This window comes from Fimicolochytrium jonesii (assembly GCF_025526975.1).
Source record: "Fimicolochytrium jonesii strain JEL569 chromosome Unknown EV422scaffold_1, whole genome shotgun sequence".
NCBI lineage: Eukaryota > Fungi > Chytridiomycota > Chytridiomycetes > Spizellomycetales > Powellomycetaceae > Fimicolochytrium > Fimicolochytrium jonesii.
The window spans coordinates 755198-776494 of record NW_026515668.1 but is presented as its reverse complement, the minus strand read 5'-3'; the positions used below and the strand labels follow the sequence as shown (position 1 = coordinate 776494).

Here is a 21297-nt window from a genome sequence, read left to right as displayed (position 1 = left end):
CCCAGGACAGAGTTCCTAGTCTCCGCCGCCCCTTCTGGGGCAGCATCCCCTGAATTCAGCGACTTGTTCATGGAAGGCTGGATAAATAGCTCAGGATAGGGAGCAGTGGCCTCCAGATGGGCTCGTTGTCGTCAGAGGGCCGTTGCGTTGCCAAGAGTAAATGCGGGGACGATGGCGCACCGCCTAGTTCGAAAACTTGAGATGAGGGTGAACGCGAGGCGACGATAGATCGAGACTTTCAAGTCGTTTCTGTACACTGGAGCTAGCGTTGAGCAAGCACTGACACGAGACGCTGTTGCGACCGAAAGCGGGGACTGTACTGTATGCAGTGCTATCCGACGATTCAGGCCGAATGGTGCGCGGGAATGGAAACTCTCGCCGTTCCTGATGAAAGCGTTGCGATTGAAGCGCTTTCGCGACACGAGAAGCCCCAGTGACTCGGTTTGATGATCGGCCGCTTGCACAGAAAGTTTGCACGCGCCGTGGGAGCGAGGTTTGAGAACCTCTTGAGTTCTGGATCGGAGAGGTTGGAACGGCTACCACGAAACACTCATCACCCAGGATGGAGGTCGTCGTCGAGCGGGTCCTCCCAGACTGCAGGGACCATGTCATATGGCTCTCGCGCAGTGCTACCTTTCAGGGAAAGCGTTTCAAGTCGGGTTCTTGCGCAAACGTGCAACAGCAAGTGTCTCCTCTGACCAGAACGGCGGCGAAGATCAGGGTCGGAAGTCTCTCGCAGGCGGCAGATGTCACTTTAAGGCTAGGGCCGGAGCAGGACGGCTTGTCATGCGCACTAACTGCTTCGGTAGCTCGCTCCTTGAATTGCAAGGAAGGTGACACTGTCATTGTGAACGACGTGTTCCTGGTGAGTGTTCGCCGTCTCGATACTGGTTATCGTGGGAGTTTGTTCTCTGATCTGTACGAACAAAAGGCGACAGCGGTCCCACGAGCTAAAACCGTCCATATGGCACTGGTTCCAATCAAGCTGGGAGTTGCGCAGGGAAAGGGCTCAGGCCGAACATGGGACGTGCGGCATACTGCAAGCAGTGGAGCCGTTCTCCGACAGGCTGCCTTGGGAAACTACGTGACAGTCGGACAGCAGCTGGGCACCCTTTTGGTAGCAGAGTCGGCGTATTCCGTTCTTCGAGTTGAGGGCTATGGCAAGCAAGAGAGCTGCGATGTGGACGTGGGAATGGTTGATCAAAACACGGTGTTCGTCGTCAAGCCGCCAACATTCACAATAGAGGAGCTTAGATCAGGTCTACGACCTCGGGAGACTTGGGTGGAAGAAATTGTGAAAGAAGTTCCAGGGACGGAGAAAGTGTCTCGCCGACTTATCGATAATTTCTATGGATACGTGGATAGCCTCACGGCAGTCGGATATCGCAATCTCAAACACAAGCGTACGTCGGGCGTCATTATTCATGGAAAACCAGGCGTGGGAAAGACATTGTTGTCCAAGATGCTTGCTGGTATGTGCGGTGGTTATTGTTGTGAGAGTCATGAGTGCTCGCAGTTCTATAAGGTTGAGCATCTACAACCATTGCCGTGCGTAGAACGATCTGGTTTACCCTACAAGTACATAAATTGTGCGGACCTATTCCAGTTCAGTATGTGTTATAGTTTTTTTACTACAATACAATATCAAAACAACAACGTTGCTGATGCCCCTCAATCAGGCGAAGGAGACGCTGAGGTGTACTTTCATGACCTCTTTGACAATAACCCTGGTGTTCTTGTTGTGCTCATACTGGACGATATTGATGCCATTGGGTCGAAGGCCGGCAAATCGGAGAGCAGTAAGGGTTAGTTGGAACCGAGATGTGAGGGGTGATGCAGGATACCCTTCTAAACATGGACTTGCAGGGATGGCTGCGAAAATTCTTCCCATCTTTATGAGCATTCTCGATGCAAGAAACAACCCACCACAACAGCAACCGCCAGACTCTACGGCAAACAGCGACGTCACCTCGACGCCCTCAGCTGGAGGAGTATTTGTCATATGCAAGTAGAGAGAAGCGGGCATTTCTCTCCGCCATCGCCTACACATTGGGTAACCCTTCATGGCATCGAACAGGTTTAACCAACCGCCTCCACACCATCAATCCGTCATTACTGCGATCAGGAAGATTGAATAATGCTCTCGAGCTTGACGTGATCAACGCACGACAAAGATTCAGCATCCTTCAGAAGTTATGCGAAGGTATTCACCCCCTGTGCTGCCGCCTCTCCTTCTTCACCTTTTGTCTCAAGCTCGATGACCATCTGCAAAGCACTGCCGCTCTCACCAACCAACAAGACGGAGATCCTAGAAGCAATCAGCGACGTCACGCACGGCTTCGTAGGCGCCGACTTGCAGAGTTTATGCCATACGACCGTATTCGTGTGGCAGCAGCGTGTGAGTTGATCGATTCCTACGTTGTTCCCTCAAACTGTGCTCATCATGAAAATGTAGAACCCCAGCACAGACACTCTCGCACTGGAAGACTTCCTCAGGGCGTTGGAGCTGGTCAAACCGGCTAGTTTCCAGGAACTGAGTTCTCGAGTATGTTTGCACGACATGTGTCTTCCCACTCCCGCGCAAGAAGATCACTGATTCCTTTTCGTTCTAGGTACCCAAACGGGCGTTCACTGACTTGTACGGCATGGGCGAAGTCATCAAACGGATACAGGTCGGTGGCTGGGACGTATCACTGCAACAGTAATGCTGGTGATTTACCTTGATACATATCATGTTTTCCACAGAACTCCATTCTACAACCCTTCACGCACCTGGAGAGCTATGCAGCAATGGGCATCAACCCGCCAAAAGGCGTCCTCTTACATGGACCGCCGGGCGTGGGGAAGAGCGTGCTCAGCTATGCGCTTGTTCATGAGGCTGGGTTTAATTGTGTTCATGTTGATGTAGGCTTCGCTATGTTTTTGCCGCGTTCGATTGATTTTGTACTAATTCATGATATTGCTTGACGCTTGTAGGGCCCCAAAATCCGCTCCAAAGTGATCGGCGAGTCCGAAGCCAACATTGCGAGGATCTTTGCCCAGGCTCGGGCGAACGCTCCTTGTATTTTGTTGATTGATCAGGTATGTGTGAAACGCTTTCAGTTGCGAGAAAGTTTGCATGGGACTGTCGATACTAACAAGGACATGCGTCATTAGATCGATATGCTGGTGCCTCGAAGAGGAATGGACTCGACGAGCGAAAATACGGGAGAGCGGATCGTTACTTGTTTCTTAGTCGGTGGGTTTGCGTCTGGTGTTTATTGCTCGCCAAGTGCTCCACCTGCACTACCTGTTCTTTCTGAGACTCTGTCTCACTCAATCACCTAACCTCAGAAATGGACGGAGTCCTTTCCAAATCCTCCGCGGGTGGATACAACGACACAATCTTTATCGTCGCAGGTCCGTACTATTCCCATCGTCGTTCTATACACCCAACATCTCACCGGTCTTTGCTATGCAGTCACAAACCGACCGGAGATCGTAGACCCGGCCATCTTGCGCCCGGGCCGGCTTGATGAGCATATACATGTGGGGCCCCCGGGGTTGGAGGTGAGTTGTGCTAAAGGTGCATTTTGCTTTTGCTTTGGATTCGGGAAACTGATCATTTTTGTGGGGGCGATCCAGGCGCGGAGAGAGGTTTACAGCGGGTTTTTGGCTACGATGCCCAATACGTTGACGGAGGAGGACGTGGATGAGCTGTCGCGGATCTCGGAGGGATACACAGGTACGGGAAACCAACAGGACTTCAGCAGTGGACCACCAATCATGTCTTTGACCAACTGGCCTCATTGCGTGTCCCCCTGCCCTTCACAGGTGGCGATATCGAAAGCATATGCCGCGAAGCCGCCTTAAGAAGGCTTCGAATCGACCTGGACAGTCAGCAGGTGAGATTCCTGACATGATCATTACTGGAACCCATCAGGCCCCGGAACTAATTGATCGCCCGTGCCGTTCTCTCAGATCTCAAAACAAGATGTACTCGACGCAATGGGCAGCGTGCGCAAATCGGTCGTTGTGGGTAAATAAGACGAGAGTGGTGTATTTTTCTCTACTCAATACAAAGCCAAATGATGCCAGGAACATATTCGCAACGTTGGACCCAAGAGGGTCAAAGGGATCTGGCGATATGCTACGGAACCCTATCTGAAGACCAAAATTTCCACCTCATCTCGATGGATGAGGTTGTGAATACACGTGAATGCTACTATGCAGGCAGACAAGCGCAAAATATGGCGCACTTGCCAAGTGACGGGGAGAATAGAAGACCACCAAGGTTGCAGACTAACAAAAATTTCAAGCATACCCTCGTCAAGTCACAAGCGACGGTCCAAAGCGCGTATTCTCAGGTCCTTCGTTGATTTCCGCCGGGTCAAACGGCAGCGGGTCCGATTTTGGGCCCGGCGGAGCCGCCGCGGCGGGTGTCGCTGGTGCTAGGGAACCGTTGCCCATGGAAGATGGCGGCTTGAAAGTCGGCGGGGTTGATGCTGCTATCTCCCATGGCTTTTTGGGCGCAGTGGATTTCGCTGGTGGGGGAAGTTTTGGTGGTGCGAGCTGTTGTGATGGTGTGGAGACGGTTGACGATGGGGTGGCGGGTCGCGGTTGGCTGGGTATGGCTTGTGGTGTTTGTGCTGGTATGGTGGTTGTCTGAGGCGGAATGTGTGCCGGCTGCGCGGGATCAGCTAGCTGTGATACGGTTGGTACCGTCGTTGGGGCAGCGAGGTTGGTAGCCCCAAGACCAGTAAATGAAGTCGGCGGTTGCGGCGCTTCCCTCATGGGTTGCAGTATCTCCGCATCATTTACGGGGAATTTCTTGGGTATCAACTCGACATAATTGGCAGGGAACATCCCCATCTGCCCCGCCTGCAAGCGGCCTCGCCACCACAGTCCCGGCTGGCCTGTGGCTGGGTCGATTTTGCTCAAGATTGCAACAATCTCCCCCTTCGGCAGGGACAATTCACCGGGGTTCTCGGCATTGAAGTCGTAGAGGACGCGGCCAAAATCGAGGTTTCGGATTTCTTGCGGGCCTAGACGGTTTCCATCGGGGCCGACCAGTGGGAGGGCCCCCTCGGGAGCGTTGGCAGCCGCTTCCAATCGCTGCTTTTGCAGACGCTGGAAGAGCTTCGAAATTGCGTAAGGAATCCCGATGGTGAACAGGAGGAACACCCAAAGAGGTTTCTTGCTTCGCTTCTTCCCATCTTTCCCCTCCTGGAAATCCTTGAACGAATCCGCGTTCAACGATGCCACGTCCACGGGCGGCGCTCTGCCCGTGAGCTTGCAGTATATCCTCTTTGCGAGTCTGTACAGCGACATCACGGAGAATAGCTGGCCCAAGTACGATTTCAAGTTCCCGAACTGCTCAGCCACCCCGACCATGGCCATGAAGCTCGAGTGTGTGGCCATGAACGTCGACTCCAGCATCTGTGCGAACCCAGCAAATGCCTGCACGATCGAGTCGAGGGTATTGAACGTGGCCTGCGTGGATTGCTCGAGTTGCGCGGATAGGGGCATGTCCCCGGGCCCGCCTGGTCCATAAGGCGGACCTCCGCCGAATCGATTGTACGGCATAGTCCCGTAGCCTGTGCCCCCATATCTCGAATAGCCCCCGACGCCCCCGTATCCTCCTGCTCCGTATCCACCTCCGTATGTACTTCCATAGGTCGACCCGTATCCTCCGTATGTTGAACCTGCGCCGTAGCGGGAGGCGTAAGGCGACAGTGTTGACCCATAACCTGCCCCATACTGCGTTCCGTATTGACTGGCCATCTGGCTTCCGTATGGGCTAGCGCCATACCCGCTATTGTAACCAGACATGGTCGAAGAATATCCTACAGGAAAACAGCATCGTCAATCACAATACTTGAGGCGCAATTCCGCTAGGAGTGCAACTTACCAGCGGAAGCTACAGAAGCGGAGTCCGGTCGCGTTGGTACAGGAGGTGGACCAGCAGTGGAAGCCGTTGTTTGTCCTGACTGTGCTGCACTCGCCGGCGCAGCGCTCGTTGTTGTTGCGGTTGGAACTGGACCTGCCCCTCCTGCGGCTCCAGAAACTTCCCAAGGCTTCGGAGGTGAAGGCATCTGGCGGAGGTAATAGCTTTGTTCTCAAAGGGCTGGTCGCTGCACAGTCCTTAATAACCAACCAGTTGCTGCTTTGCGTCGTTGTCTTGAGATGCGCCAAGGTACGGATGTCTAAATGGGAGTAAATGTATCCTGGGCAGCTCGGCAGCTGGAAGTTCTGTTGGGTTTTGAGCTTGTTGTGAGAGCCAAGGGCTGAGCCAACAGGACCACAGGACATGTGACGGCGTGATTTCTATGCGTCGCCTTACTTTCTGACAAACATATTACAGCACCGACTTGATCGCCACAGGGTAACGAGTTCATCCCCATCAAACCCCTTCTCGCACACACCTAACCCGATTCCCCCCACCCCCCAGCTCCGACACCGGCGTCATCAACATCTACTCTCCCTCCGCTTACCCAACACCCCTCACCCCACCCCCCTCAAAACAATCCTCAACCTAACAACGCTGCCGAATGGACTCTGTATGTAGTTACTCCCGCCGTTTACCCGCACTTGGTAGAATTTCGCACAGGATATAACCCTAACCCTAACCTAACCCTTTTCATTATTGGCGCAACGCTGTACGAGCACATTTTCCTTTCCCACAACCCTAACCCTAACCCAACCCTAACCCTAACCCTAACCACAACCCGCAACGACCCTAACCCTACCCGCAACCCTAACTCGGGTCTTGGGAGTGTTAGGTCACCTCTCTTGGGTTAGGGTTGACATTGGAAGGTTGGCTGCACGGCACCTCCAGAAATAATGAAGTTCATCAAGCCATATCCGGTTACTGTGACGGTTTCTGGACTCGATGCGCCGAAGTTCAACACATTCGTTGTGGCCGCCGGTATATTCCAGGTGAATCCGGCAGCAGCCCTGATCAGGACTGGATCTTTTGTGTAGACCTGGCCGAAGCGTGGCCGATGTTTGTACGGCATTTTGACTACTACTGTACAATGATGCTATTGAAGGGACTATGGCTACAGTCACCAGAGATCTAGCACTTTGTCACATTCATATACTGATGAGCATCCCCCTCATTAAGAAACGTCGCCAAAACGATGCTCAGAGCGATATTATGGCGGGCATTGACGGCGGTCTGCGTATCGGACCATGATTCTGAGACCTCACCCACCGCACCACGGGCAATGGCATCGGCCATCATGCACACAAATGTACCGCAGTTCTGGTCATTGGTCTGTCGAGGCGTGAAGAGGGCGTCAACCGTCGGTGTCGGTGCGTCGTTGAGGGGGGCTTCAGTGGCCCTGGTGTACCAATCCCACAAGATGGAGCCGATATTGGCCATCTTATCAATGTGGTACTTGTCGCCTGGGCAAGCCTTGGAGTCAAATAAAACTATGGATAGGTTTTCGTGTCTGGTTAATGGCGCACCAGGGGGGCCCAGGGGTTTTGCGGACTTGGGCGCCGGCACCGCGACGAGTATCGCAAACAGGACCCAATGCAGATTGTCTGGGTTTGTTGGGGATAGCAGTATGTTGTACTCTGCGATGTTGACAGACCGCTTAACATCAAACAAAAAAAAGGAAGGTTAGTTTAGTTAAGTACGGTACGGTTAAGTAACTTTTCTTACCGGAACAACCCAAATAGGGACATTGGATCTCCGTGCCATTTTGACACTTTGGAGCCAAGTGGATCCAACGGCTAGCAGTGGCGGATAAATGGTTGGGTGCCGTGATGACCTGGCTTTGTTATGGACGACGCGCCCATACCATAAGCTTACCTACTGACAGCCGCCAATGTCAACCGCCAATGTCAATGTCAATGTCAGTGTCAATGTCAGTGTCAATGTCAATGGCAATGCCACTCCCCCTCTCTCCTCTCATTTCGCCAATCCTCCCGCAATATTGCCCCTCCTCCTCTCTCCTCTCATTTCGCCAATCCCCTCTCGGCTTCTCCACATCCCCCACTACTTCTCCACATCCCCCACTACTTCTCCATAGCCAGCAGCTGTAGCAATGCTCTCTACGCTCGCCACGCACGCTCTAGGAGCATAGCTGGCGCCCCCCCCAGTCCCCTCTTGTTGTTGTTGATCTCTGGCCTGCTGGGTTGCCTATCTATAAATAGCCGGCCTCTCTTCGTCCATTCCCTTCCTCCCCAGCAGATCAACACCAGTTCTTCTCATCTCTTGTTCTAGTCCTTGTCCCTTGTTTCGCCAATACAATCTCTTGTCGCCCATCGCTCTTGCCTTGTCTTCTCTACTTCGCTTCCGCCTCAGTCGTCGAGATCATAACAGGCTTGTAACAACGCGCACCACCTATATATCCAGAGACAAGCATCAGTGTTCATCATCTGTCGCGCCTGGTCCTCGTCAACTCCCTCAACTCCACCGCCGCCGCTGCCACCGCCGCCGCTGCCTGCCACGATTTCAACACCGCCGCCGCCGTCGTCAACTCTGCCAAAAGCAAAACCAATGTCGGGGTTTGAGATGGCGCTGGGTGTGGTAGTGTGGGTTGGGCCAGGTGTTGGTGTGGGCTGGTGATCGTGATCTCCTTCCAGGCTCTGTGCCCATGCAGCCTTGTCAAGAAACTGGTGGATCCGCGCCCTGGGCCGCATAGCGAGAGGGTCATTTGGGAGAACCGGAGCAAAAATGTCGTCTATGATACATAGGTGAGTGTGCTGTGTCAATGCATGCGGGAACACGGTCCGGTCGCCTTACCTAGAGACAGCTTCTGCCCCTTTTTGCGCCACTTGAATTCCAGGTAGGGGGCATACATTCCCCACACGTCTCGCTGACCTTGATCCATTTTTGCTTTGGCCAGCGCGCCAAAGTATGGATGATATGGCGGACACCCGCTCGCATATGGGTACCTCTCATGGAAGGCCAATATCTCGCAAAAATGTGTTTGGTGACACTCCTTCACGAATGCCTGATTGTAGCACTCTTTGACAAACGCGACGACATCCTCCCTGGAGGTAAAGTACATGCGGCGTTTGGGGGGGCATGAAGCGGTTTCTATAATATCCCTGATTAGTGGCCGAGGACAGACACACGGAGCATGAGGACAACGGCATGTAACTTACGTGCAAGTGTGCGAAAATGGGTCTTGATTCGCTGACAAACATTATCAGCTTTAGCTGACCCGTCACTAAGCGTCGCACACAGCATCGGAGATGTCCCTGTTGCTGTTGCGCACTCTGTAGTGTGATCAAAGGTAAACAATCCGAATTCGATACTGGAATCGGCGTAAGTGAGGAGATGTTTCGCGGCGCTCAGTAACATGTCAAGGGCATGGGCTGGTGTTGGAGTTGGAGTTGGGGACAACGGAATCCCTTCGATCGCCTCCTTCTCTCCCGCTCTGAGCTGGTCATATAGATGTTTTCGTCATGCGTTTATCCACCTGATACGGCTTGTGTCGGGGTGCGCAATTGTTGTGGCATATTCCTCCGCGGATTCGACGTTGAGGTTGAAGCGTGAGATGATTCCGACTGCATCTTGCTTCAGAAGTGTATTAAAACGACTGAATCCGTGTACCGCTGTTGCCCGCTTTGTCCGCTTCCCCTCCCCTTCAGATTCGTTTCGTCGCTTAGTCTGTAAAACAAGAGACCAGCGTGAGGATGTGCATGAAGATGTGCAAGTGGGAATGTTCTGCAAGTGCGGGAGTCCTGGAGTCCCGGCACAACCTGCCAGCTACCCCTCCTCTCCTCCACCATCGCTCTCCTCCCGTGTGCGACAGTCTCACTTTCATATCAGACAGAGGGACGCCTGTAGCAACAAGGTGGCAGTTCCGCATCCCATCCTTGCGTCTCCCGTTTCCGTCCAACCATCCCGTTACCGTGCAACCATCCTGTTTCCGTCAACCATCCTGTTCCCGTTTGATCTCCGGTTTTTCGCAAAGCCTCATCAGTCATCATTGATCACCCACCATATCTCATCTCCAGCTCGAACATGAATACTGCACATGGATGTCTATCGGTATCTGCATAAGCGGAAGAGGAGAGTTGAGTGCCCTATGTTGCAGGACTCGAGCCATGATTCGTTTTTTGGATGTGGGAAATTGAATTCTGGGGTAGTAGTGCCTACCCCCTACGTACCAGCCGTACCAAATGGCAAACCACGGCGCTGAGAGCGTGAAGGCCGTAAGGCCGAGCGTGGGCATAAGGCCGAGCGTGAAGGCCGTAATAAGGCCGAGCGTGAAGGCTGTAATAAGGCCGAGCGTGAAGGCTGTAATAAGGGCGAGCGTGAAGGCTGTAATAAGGCCGAGCGTGAAGGCTGTAATAAGGCCGAGCGTGAAGGCTGTAATAAGGCCGAGCGTGAAGGCTGTAATAAGGCCGAGCGTGAAGGCTGTAATAAGGCCGAGCGTGAAGGCTGTGATAAGGCCGAGCGTGAAGGCTGTTATAAGGCCGAGCGTGAAGGCTGTCATAAGGCCAAGCGTGAAGGTTGTAATAAGGCCGAGCGTGAAGGCTGTAATAAGGCCGAGCGTGAAGGCTGTGATAAGGCCGAGCGTGAAGGCTGTAATAAGGCCGAGCGTGAAGGCTGTAATAAGGCCGAGCGTGAAGGCTGTAATAAGGCCGAGCGTGAAGGCTGTCATAAGGCCGAGCGTGAAGGCTGTAATAAGGCCGAGCGTGAAGGCTGTGATAAGGCCGAGCGTGAAGGCTGTTATAAGGCCGAGCGTGAAGGCTGTCATAAGGCCAAGCGTGAAGGCTGTAATAAGGCCGAGCGTGGGCGTAAGGCCGAGCGTGAAGGCTGTAATAAGCACGAGCGTACACATTACCAAAACCGATCGCCCGAGACAGCCCGGAATAGGGGCAGCCTCGCGATACGCTTAGCAACCTTCTCGACTCGCGATCGCCCGAGACAGCCCGGAATAGGGGCAGCCTCGCGATTTGTTTGCCATTCTACGTCACAAACCCACTCCAATGCTCCTGGGACAACCTACGTACTCCGCCCCAACTAATTTACATACTCCATTCACCAGGCAAATCAGCATGACAGAATCAGCATCAACGTCAAAGCCAGGGTCGAAGTCAAAGCCGCGACGACGTTCCGGAGCCGATTGGGCAAGGGGAAAGGCGGCAAACCGACAGCGCAAACAAGAAAAGAATGAAAACATGCGGAGGATACTGAAGACGGCGGGTGATACCGAGGCTGGAGCTGAGCATAGAAGTGTTGACCAAGGTTCGTTTCATTACGTATGCTGTCAGACACGTCTCAACCAACGCGACTGACCGTCTCAACCAACGCGACTGACCAACTGTTGTATGGCCTTGTGCCACAGGTTCCGGCGACAGTGCGTACATATTCTGGGCAACAAGAAAGACTGAGCAGCAAACCAGCCCGCATCCGTTTGGAAAGCACCTTACGCACGAAGACTTCCTCAAGCAATATACCAGGGAAGTTGATCACGATCACCCGTACACCCGTCTCTACAAGGACATCCTTGTTGTAGCCGACAGGCAAACGGATGAGATTGTATTTGCGGCAAGGTTTCATCCGTTTGCGGATATGTCAGCGGATGACAGGACCCGTTTTGAGGAGATTGCGCTCCACCTCGACCACCAGCGTCAGTTAGCTTACCCTGTGACGATAAATGGTACACAGACGTCTGGTACCATGATCGGTGTTGGCTGGCGTGTGGGTACAGATAGTGGAAAAAGCATGGGCATCTATCAACCACGAAAAAAGGATTCCGTTAGCAGGGAGAAGTGGGCCGCCTTGCAAGCTGAGTTACCAAAGATTGAGGCGCATTACATCTACTTCCTCAATAAGCTTTCCCCTTACCTCTTTTCTCGCATCAAAAAGCGGGCAAAGGAACTGCGTGTGCCTACTATTTCACAAGCGGAATTCGGGGACCTCGTCGCGGATGACTCCTTCGCCAGCAATATCACCGCCACATGGGATGACTTTGCCAATAAATTCCACCGCGATAACAACACATCGAAACTCACATACGGAATCTGGTTCCCAGTCTCGAACACAACGGGCAAGCTGAAGAGCAAGGCGGATGGATTCGCCTGTCATGGTGGAGTCTTTGTAAATGCGGACTATCGTGTGTATGTGGATTTTGATGCGTGCGACGGCGTAGTCGAGATTGTTTGGCGAGGGCCTGAGGATGTACACGCAACCACGTTGTCCGTCAGAGGCAACGACTCCAATCGCCTCGGGACCTCCGTTCAAATCAACGAGAAGCTGGCAAAACAAGTCGAACGGTTGTTGCGGGAGGAGGGTGTCGTTGCTGCCGGGCGCGTCCTTGGGCTTGCTGAGTCTTTATAGCGATTGCAGACTTTAGAACGATTGCGCTGACCCATTCTGATTTGTATCGACACGAAGATGGAGGAAACGGAGAAGGAGGATTTTATTGGAGCGCGGGGTTTATTGGGGGGAGCAGTACATGTTGGGGTTGTACAGGTAGGGGTTGTACAGGTAGGGGTTGTACGAGCATATCGGCGCATCGATCTGCATGTTATGTGCCGCTGTGTGGTGTGTAAGGTGTGCGTGCTTCTGCGTGCCTGCTAGAGAAAGGTGTCTGATGCAGACCGCTCTAGCGGACCAACCTGATTTAACACGGTGAATGCGTCAAGGTCAGATTGCCCACACCAGCGCTGTTATGATCTCGACGATGGAGGCGGAAGCGAAGTAGAGAAGACAGGGCGAGAGTGATAGGCGACAAGAGATTGTATTGGCGAAACAAGAAACAAGGACTAGAACAGGAGATGAGAAGAACTGGTGTTGATCTGCTGGGGAGGAAGGGAACGGACGAAGAGAGGCCGGCTATTTATAGATAGGCAACCCAGCAGATCAGAGAACAACAACAACAAGAGGGGACTGGGGGGGCGTCAGCTATGCTCCTAGAGCGTGCGTGGCGAGCGTAGAGAGCATTGCTACAGCTGCTGGCTATGGGGAAGTAGTGGGGGGTGTGGAGAAGCCGAGGGGGGATTGGCTGAAATGAGAGGAGAGAGGAGGAGTGGCGATATTGCAAGAGGATTGGCGAAATGAGAGGAGAGAGGGGGAGTGGCATTGACATTGACATTGACACTGACATTGACATTGACATTGACACTGACATTGACACTGACATTGACATTGACATTGGCGTTTGACATTTGGCGGTTGACATTGGCAGGCTGTCAGTAGGTAAGCTTATGGTATGGGCGCGTCGTCCATAACATCACCCCTCTCTTTAGCGGCGGCGGCGGCGGCGTCGAGTTTGGTGTGGCCGCAGAGGAGGTGCTACGGGGACAGAGGAAGGCTTGTTGGGGTACGCGCTGTGGAAGTCCTGGAGGAGTGCGTCGGTATGGGTGAGGTGTTCCACGGGCTCCCAGGTGTTCTCGGAGTCAGTCCAGCCCTGCCATTTGACCAAGTACTGAAGGCGACGACAATGGATGCGAGAGTCAAGGATGGCTTCGACAACCCACTCTTCTTGACCCTCAACGGTCTCTGGGGGCGCGGGTTCGGGTTCGTGTCGTTCGGGGATGGTGAAGCGGGGTTCGAGGAGCGAGACATGGAAGACATCGTGGATTTTGTACGTAGGCGGGAGCTTGAGCCGGTAGGCGACGGGATTGATTTTTTCAACGATGGGGAATGGCCCAATCTTGCGATGGTCGAGTTTCTGAGAGGGCCGGGTTGTATGGAGGTTTTTGCGGAGGAGCCAGACGTGGTCGCCAGGCTTGAAGTCCGGTCCAGGAATTCGTTTGGCGTCGGCGTAGCGCTTCATTTGATCTTGGGCTTCCTTGAGCTCGAGGGCGAGCTGTTCATGGACTTCCCTGATTTGTTTAGCGCGGGCTTCAGCGGCGGGGTTGACGGATTCGGAGGTAGCAGAGGCCGCGAAACTGAAGCGGGGGTGGAGACCCTTGTTGGCGTAGAAGGGGGTGGTCTGGGAGGCGGACTGATGGGTGTTGTTGTAGGCGAACTCGGCGGACGACAGAAGCTGTTTCCAGTTGTCCTGTTGGTGGTTGCAAAAGCATCGGAGATACTGCTCCAGGATCTGGTTGGTGCGTTCCGTCTGGCCATCGCTCTGGGGGTGGAAGGCCGAGGAGAGGTTGGCTTTTGCCCCAAGGAGTTCGAGAAGTCGACGCCAGAACCGGGACTTAAACTGGGGTCCTCGGTCAGAGATGATGTCGTCGGGGAGGCCGTGGAGACGGATGATGTTGTGGAAGACTAGGTCGGCGGTGGATTCGGCGGATTCTGACTCGCTGCAGGCGATGAAGTGGGCCATCTTGGTGAGGCGACAGTTGACGTTCAGGATGGAGTCGTACCCGTCCACGGGAGGCAGACCGGTGATAAAGTCCAGGGACCAAGATCCCCAAGGGCGGGTAGGGATACTGTTGGGCTGGAGTAGGCCGTATGGTTTGTGTCGACTGGATTTCGCTTGGCTACAGGTATCGCAGGACTTGACGTAGGCCTTGACGAAGCGCCACTGGCTGGGCCACCAGTAGTTGCGGGAGGCGAGTTCGAGCGTCTTGGACATCCCAAAGTGGCCGGCTAGGGGAGTATCGTGCATGTCGTGGCAGACTTCAGCTCGGAGCTCGTTGGTGGGGACATAGACCAGGTTATCGTGCAGCAGGATCCCATCTTCATCTGAGAACCGCTTGATACGATCTTGGGTTTCCTCAGTTCGTTGGGCGAGGGGTATCTTGAGCTTTTCGCGAATGGTCTTAGCGAGGGGATCAGAGGCCTGGGCGGCCTTAATCTTGTCAAGCAGCGTGGTATCCATGGGTGTGAGGTAGGCAGCCGCGAGTCGAAGGCGTTCGGGAGTCAAAATTGTGGTTGCCTGGGAGCGGAACGCTTCTTCCCCCTCTTTTAGCTCATGTTCGGAGCGTCGGGAGAGGGCATCGGCTTGGTGCTGCTGGGGACCGGGGCGATAGGTAATGACAAAGTCAAAATCCGAGAAGAATATCGACCAGCGGGCTTGGCGGCGGTTCAGGGTGCGGGTGGTCATGAAGTACTGAAGGTTTTTGTGGTCGGAGTAAACGGTGATCTTGTGACGGGCGCCAATGAGATGGTGGCGCCACTGGGCAAAGGAGTCTTGGATGGCCAGAAGTTCCTTGTCGTAGATCTCGTAGTTGATCTCTTCGGCCGTGAATTTGCGAGAGTGGAAGGCCACGGGGTGGAGCTGATTGTCCTGGTCAGGTTGGAGGAGAACTGCGCCAAGAGCGAAGTCGGAGGCGTCAGTTTCGACGACGAAGGGCTTCTCTGGGTCAGGGTGAGCAAGGATGGGGGCGGTGGTGAATGCTTTCTTCAGGTTCTCGAAGGCGGTGTTTGCGGCGGGTGTCCAGGCGTACGGGATGTCTTTCCGGGTCAGGGCTGTGAGCGGGGTAGCGATCTTGGAATAACCTTGGATGAATCGGCGATAGAAGTTGGCAAAGCCGAGGAACCGCTGGACGCCTTTGACATTCTTGGGAGGTTCCCAATCCGTGATGGCAGCGATCTTCTTGGGGTCCATCTGGATGCCTTTCTTGGAGATGATGAAGCCTAGGAACTCAACGGATTCGCGGTTGAATTCGCACTTCTCTGGTTTGGCGTACAACCCATGCTGTCGGAGGCGGGACAAGACTTCGCGGACATGTTTGGGGTGATCTTCGGGGTTCTTGGAGAATATCAGGATATCGTCGAGGTAGACGACAACAAACACATCGAGAATGTCGCGGAAGATGTCGTTCATCAGGTACTGGAAGACGCCAGGAGCATTGCTGAGTCCAAAGGGCATGACATTGTATTCGAATAGGCCGTAGCGGCAGCGGAAGGCGGTCTTCCATTCATCGCCCAGGGCGCATGCGTAAGAGGTTATAAGCGCCGCGGAGGTCGATCTTGGTGAGACGGCGGGCGCCGCGCAAACAATCCATGATACCGTTGATCAGGGGCAGGGGGTAGCGATTCTTCACCGTGATGCTGTTCAGGCCTCGATAATCGACGCAGAGGCGGAGAGAACCGTCCTTTTTCTTCACGAATAAGACTGGCGCACCGGCAGGGGACTTTGAGGGTTTGATGAATCCTTTGGCGAGGTTTTCTTCGAGGTATTCGCAGAGTGCCTTCATTTCTGGTTTGCTGAGGCTGTAGATCGGGCCGAAAGGTGGCTGCTTGCCTTCTTCCAGATCGATTGGACAGTCGTAGGGCCGGTGCTCGGGGAGAGTGTCAGCATTTCTCTTTTCGAAAACGTCGGCGAAGTCTTGATTACTCGGGGGGCAGGAAGTCTTTGATGTCTTTCTCGGGTGTCGGGGGGTTACTGGGGCTAGGCGAGGCTGGGAGATCGGGTTTCGCAGGGTTGGCGTAGGCGACAAAGACCTGGTCATGCCTTGCTGCGACCCGGAAGGCTGGGGCAGAGATGAACGAGACTCGGAGCAGCGTGGGAGCCGGTTCTGGGGTGCTGGAGCAAGATACCTTGGGTACTGGAATCGACCATGTTTCGTCGACGGGGACTTCATCCTGGGGGATGCGGATCAAGGGCTCGGGGGTTCTGGCGGGTGCTGGGCTTGGGGGTGCTGGAGAGTTGTCCCAATTCGCGAATTCATGGTACAGACAGTCGCAACGGAAACCGACCGAAAGGTTCTTGAAGTCAAGGTTAATGTCGTGGAGGCGGAGCCAGGGGAGACCAAGGAGGATTGGAGCATGGGGTGATTTGGTGACATGGAAGACGAGTTCTTCGAAGTGGTCGTCGACCCACATGCCTACTGGTTGGGTGTGATGGGTGATTGGCCCAGCAGAGCTGGGTTGACCGTCAACTGAGTTCGATCGTCAGTGGACGCTGCTGTGGGACTAGGGCGATGCGGTGTTTGCGGGCAAAGTCTCTGTCGATGAAGCAGGACAGGGCACCGTTGTCGATCATGGCTGAGGATAGGTATCAGGGCGCGGCTGGATGATACCATGATGGTAACGGGGTAGTTGAAGGGTTCGACGGGACCCAACGCAAGCATGGCGCGGGGGTTAATTTCGGAGTTTTCGACATGGGCAGCGGCTAGGAGGGTTGTGTCGGCTATAACGGAGTCGGGAACCAGGGGGGTGGCCTCTCCCGTTGCAGGAGCTGCGAGGTTAGGAGGCCCGGGGCGGTGTGTGTTGTCCAGTCGCTGGGGCTTTACTGCGGCTGGACTTTGGGAAAACCCTGTTCGGTGGAGGGTTCTTTGATGTCGACGTTGGCGGCACGGGTGGTGGTCTTGTTCTTGACGGGGCAGACTTTTGCAATGTGCCCCGCGCCACCGCAGTAAAGGCAGAGGTTGTTGGAAATGCGGCGTTGGCGTTCCTGAGGGCTCAGAGGGCCGCGGGGACGAGCGGCGTCAATCTGCATAGGCTCGCTGTGGTCGACAGTGGTGGTAGTAGTAAACGAGGTATGGGGAACCGGGAAGGTCTGGCGGCTTCTGTTTCGCTCCAGGCGGCGCTCAAACAGCCGGTTATCGCACTGGATAGCCTGCTCCATCACCACATCAATGGTGGCCGCAGGGGGCATTGTGAGCATCAGGTCTTTGACGTCTTCTTTGAGGCCACGGCGGAAGGTAGCGATCAGGGCCTGGTCGTTCCAGGAGACATCGCATTGTAGCTGGCGGAACTCAGCGACGTACTCGGTTGCTGCACGGGTTTGGCGAAGGTTCTGGAGCTTGTTTTCAGAGGTGCGGACCCTGTCGCTGTCTCCGAAGACCGATTGCATCTGACTGATAAAACTATCGAAGTCCTGAAGGCTGTGATCTTGGCGTTCGACTAGGGGCGCCATCCAGGCTTGTGCAGTGCCGGTGAGGTAGGTGCCAATAGTTTGGATCTTGATGATGTCGCTGGGGTAGCGGTCGGGCTGGAGAGCAAACATCAACCGGATGTTGTTCAACCACCCACGGAATTTGCTGCGGGTACCATCAAACTTCTCGGGCGAGCTGATTCTTGGCTCCAGAGCAGGGTTGGTGGCTTGGGGACGGGTGTACGTATCGGCTTGAACCTGGGCGGCGATGCTCTGGGCAGCTTGTGCGTCGGCTTGGGCTTGCGCTAGGTTGGCCTGCATTTGGCGTTTTGGCTTTGCAAGGCGGCGATGGCTTGGCACATATCGTTCCATTGCTTGGCGGTGAAAGGTACGGATTCGGGTTGGGCCATGGCGAAAAAGGTTTGTCGGATGCAGGGCTGGACGGGTTCTGAACTTCGCAGTGTTGGAGCAGATCAAACTGTTATGATCTCGACGACGGAGGCGGAAGCGAAGTAGAGAAGTCAGGGCGAGAGTGATAGGCGACAAGAGATTGTATTGGCGAAACAAGAAACATGGACTAGAACAGGAGATGAGAAGAACTGGTGTTGATCTGCTGGGGAGGAAGGGAATGGACGAAGAGAGGCCGTCTATTTATAGATAGGCAACCCAGCAGATCAGAGAACAACAACAACAAGAGGGGACTGGGGGGGCGCCAGCTATGCTCCTAGAGCGTGCGTGGCGAGCGTAGACAGCATTGCTACAGCTGCTGGCTATGGGGAAGTAGTGGGGGGTGTGGAGAAGCCGAGGGGGGATTGGCGAAATGAGAGGAGAGAGGAGGAGTGGCGATATTGTGGGAGGATTGGCGAAAATGAGAGGAGAGAGGGGGAGTGGCATTGACATTGACATTGACATTGACACTGACATTGACACTGACATTGACATTGACATTGGCGTTTGACATTTGGCGGTTGACATTGGCGGCTGTCAGTAGGTAAGCTTATGGTATGGGCGCGTCGTCCATAACAATAGCCTTTACTATGGCAGAGTACGCCCCTACGCTCACCACCTATCTCAAGGGTACTGCTCTCGAGTGGTACAATACGACTTACGCCGCTGGACCTCCCGCAAATTGGGCAGCTTTCGAAACGGCTCTTGTCGCTCACTTTTATCCTTGCAACTTGCGTAATACTATTGAGCTCAAGCTCTCCGGCCTCAAGCTCGGTGACTCTCTTGAAAAATATATCAAGGAGTTTCAAGACACCAATAATGAGCTCGAAGCCGCTCATCATCTTGATAACACTCAAGGCACCATTCCCCTTATCAATCAAATTCGATACTTCAAGGCCGGTCTTCTCAAGAATACGGTAATCAGTCATTATCTCACTGAAGCCGTTACGAACTTCGAAGTCTCGAGCACTACCAACATCAACACCCCTATCACTCTCGATCAAGCTATCACTGCAGCTCGTCGTTCTCAAGTGGCTCATGGGTTCACTGACGGCAACCACGCCAATACACCTCGTCCGATTGCCTCGGCAACAAGTGCTCCTGGCGGCCGTGGAGCCAGTCGCGGTCGAGGTAGTCGTGGCGGTGGTCGTGGCGGACGATTTGCACCTTGCACCAACCCTCGAATTACGGAATTCAAGCAAGACTTAGATGATATGACCTTTGGGCTCAATGCTCTCGGTACGTCATACTACCCCCCTGGAGTGAGTCGTCCCACCACAGGTCAAGTTCCCTACCAACGTCAACAGCCCTTTCGTCGACGTGGACAATGGCAAACTCCTCACGTTCCTCGTCAACGTCCAACGACTCCTTGTCCCCTTTGTAACAAAATGGGACATTGGAGAGATGAATGCTGGTCAAATCCCGAAAATCAACAGCAAGGCTCGCAAACCCAGAACCGACGCGGCGGTTTTTGGCAGCGCGGTCGTGGCGCTCAAATTCCGCAGCGCAGTTGCCAACCTAATCAACAACAAGGTTCAGCCAATCAGGTTGATGCTGGGTCACGCATTACGGAAATTCTTGATGACGCCGTCAGCTCCGGAATACTACGAATACTGCTACAAATCAATCTTCGAGTTTTTTCCAAGGTCGATAGAGCCCCTCGGTAGCTCTGCTCGGCCTACAACATGTTCATTTTATAGTGTTGACGCACTGTGTGATGTGTGTGTTTGAGGCAAAGGCGTCCCTAAGCTGACGTTGTGTATGATATGTGTGTGTAAGGTCGGTTCTTGCGTCGCCGCGCGTGATGTGATGTAGTTTACGTCCCTATTGTCATCGGTGTGATTGATAGTGAGCGGTTCTTGCGGCGTCGCGCGTGTGACGTGATATGAGATGCTCTATGCTGTTCGTCTCCGTATCCACAAAGATTGTGGATGAGTTCTTCGCCATGGTTTGTAGACAGGCGTGTAGCAAAGTGCGGATTTGGGTTCCCAGGTAGGGTCAGGATAACCGAGCCATTTGACTAGAAGATTTCGTATGGCGCGTCACTCGTCGATGATATCTTCTACAACCCATTCAGGTTGTCCGCGTTCTTTGATTGGTGGAGGAGGTTGTGGAACTGCACGTAGCGGATATTGCTCTTCGTGATGTGATCATAAAATATCGATGTGAAAGACGGGCAAGATGCCGCTGATCTTCAATGGTGATAAATTGAGTTCGTAGGTATCGGGATGTGCTCCCAGTGCGATGATTTTGAATGGTCCGATCCACATAGCTGAGTATCAAAGTCCTCTTCGAGCGTCTACTTCTAGGTTGATTCCTTGTCAATTCAGATCAACGAGATCGCCAATTTTGTATGCGATTGGCGTTCGACCTTTGTCGCGTTGACGTGCAAATTGATTTTGCGATCTCTGAAGCTTTTCGCGTACAATGTGGGCGATGTCTTCCTGCCCTTTCTTGAAGAGTTCGATTTCGTTTTGATCCGCAGCTCGAAGTTTGAGTTCTTGTCCTTCAAGTGTTGGATTCCAACCCGGGAGGATTGGAGAGCGTCCAAGATCTACCTCAAATGGCAATAAACCTTCATATTCCTCCCTCGGAGCGGTATTGTATGCGAATTCAATTAAAGGCAATAGTTTCTTCCAATTGCTTTTGTCGTAGTTGAGATATTGCTTCCAAATCCTTTTCAGGGTTTGGATGGCTGGCTCAACTTTGTCATCGGTTTGCTGATGACGAGCCGTAGCGAATTCTTGTTTTACACCGAGGAGAATATCGAATGCGAGGAAGAAATCGGAAAGTGCGCAAGGTTCACGATCCGTAACGAAGACTTTTGGCGTACCGACATGTTTCCATACTGCTCTAAGAAGACTTGGGCTATGTAATGTGGAGTGTCCGGTCTTATTGGAGAACGACACGTTGCGTCTGTTAGACAGGCCTTGGGGAAAAATACCTGTATGTGATGGGCACATACAGGTATTTCCTGGGCTATGATGCGTTTTGAGAGTGTTCTCCAGTGGACTCCGACATGGTACTTTAACAGTGCTCGTCGCGCGTTCCTATGCACAACAAGTAGTTCTTCTACTAGATATCACATAGCAGAGCCGACAAACACCCAGTCCGTCTACAATACCTTACAGCAAAGTAGTTATTGTATACGAACATCAGTTATACAACCCGTGTG

At 53.6% G+C, this 21297-nt stretch overlaps 3 protein-coding genes across 3 annotated transcripts; 2 read left to right on the top strand and 1 right to left on the bottom strand.

Annotated features, from left to right (window-relative positions):
• Window positions 1-451: 451 nt before the first annotated feature.
• Window positions 452-4167, top strand: EV422DRAFT_10936 (P-loop containing nucleoside triphosphate hydrolase protein). Its single transcript, XM_053064583.1, has 17 exons — window positions 452-865; window positions 932-1472; window positions 1557-1610; window positions 1680-1799; window positions 1867-2004; window positions 2078-2203; window positions 2274-2398; window positions 2456-2545; window positions 2613-2672; window positions 2746-2904; window positions 2977-3081; window positions 3157-3238; window positions 3334-3399; window positions 3461-3549; window positions 3625-3724; window positions 3814-3884; window positions 3961-4167. Exons 1-17 carry the CDS (start codon window positions 563-565, stop codon window positions 4024-4026), a joined length of 2295 nt encoding a protein of 764 aa, XP_052930040.1. The 5' UTR covers window positions 452-562; the 3' UTR covers window positions 4027-4167.
• Window positions 4168-4821: 654 nt separating this feature from the next.
• On the bottom strand, window positions 4822-6074 carry EV422DRAFT_480775 (Peroxin 13, N-terminal region-domain-containing protein; the record flags this gene model as incomplete). Its single annotated transcript, XM_053067303.1, has 2 exons — window positions 4822-5794; window positions 5887-6074. Coding segments are annotated over 2 exons (1161 nt in total), but the record flags the coding sequence as incomplete, so codon positions are not given.
• A 3225-nt stretch (window positions 6075-9299) lies between these two features.
• On the top strand, window positions 9300-10976 carry EV422DRAFT_593174 (uncharacterized protein; the record flags this gene model as incomplete). Its single annotated transcript, XM_053073561.1, has 3 exons — window positions 9300-9492; window positions 9610-9744; window positions 10147-10976. 3 exons carry the CDS (start codon window positions 9300-9302, stop codon window positions 10974-10976), a joined length of 1158 nt encoding a protein of 385 aa, XP_052930038.1.
• Window positions 10977-21297: the final 10321 nt, after the last annotated feature.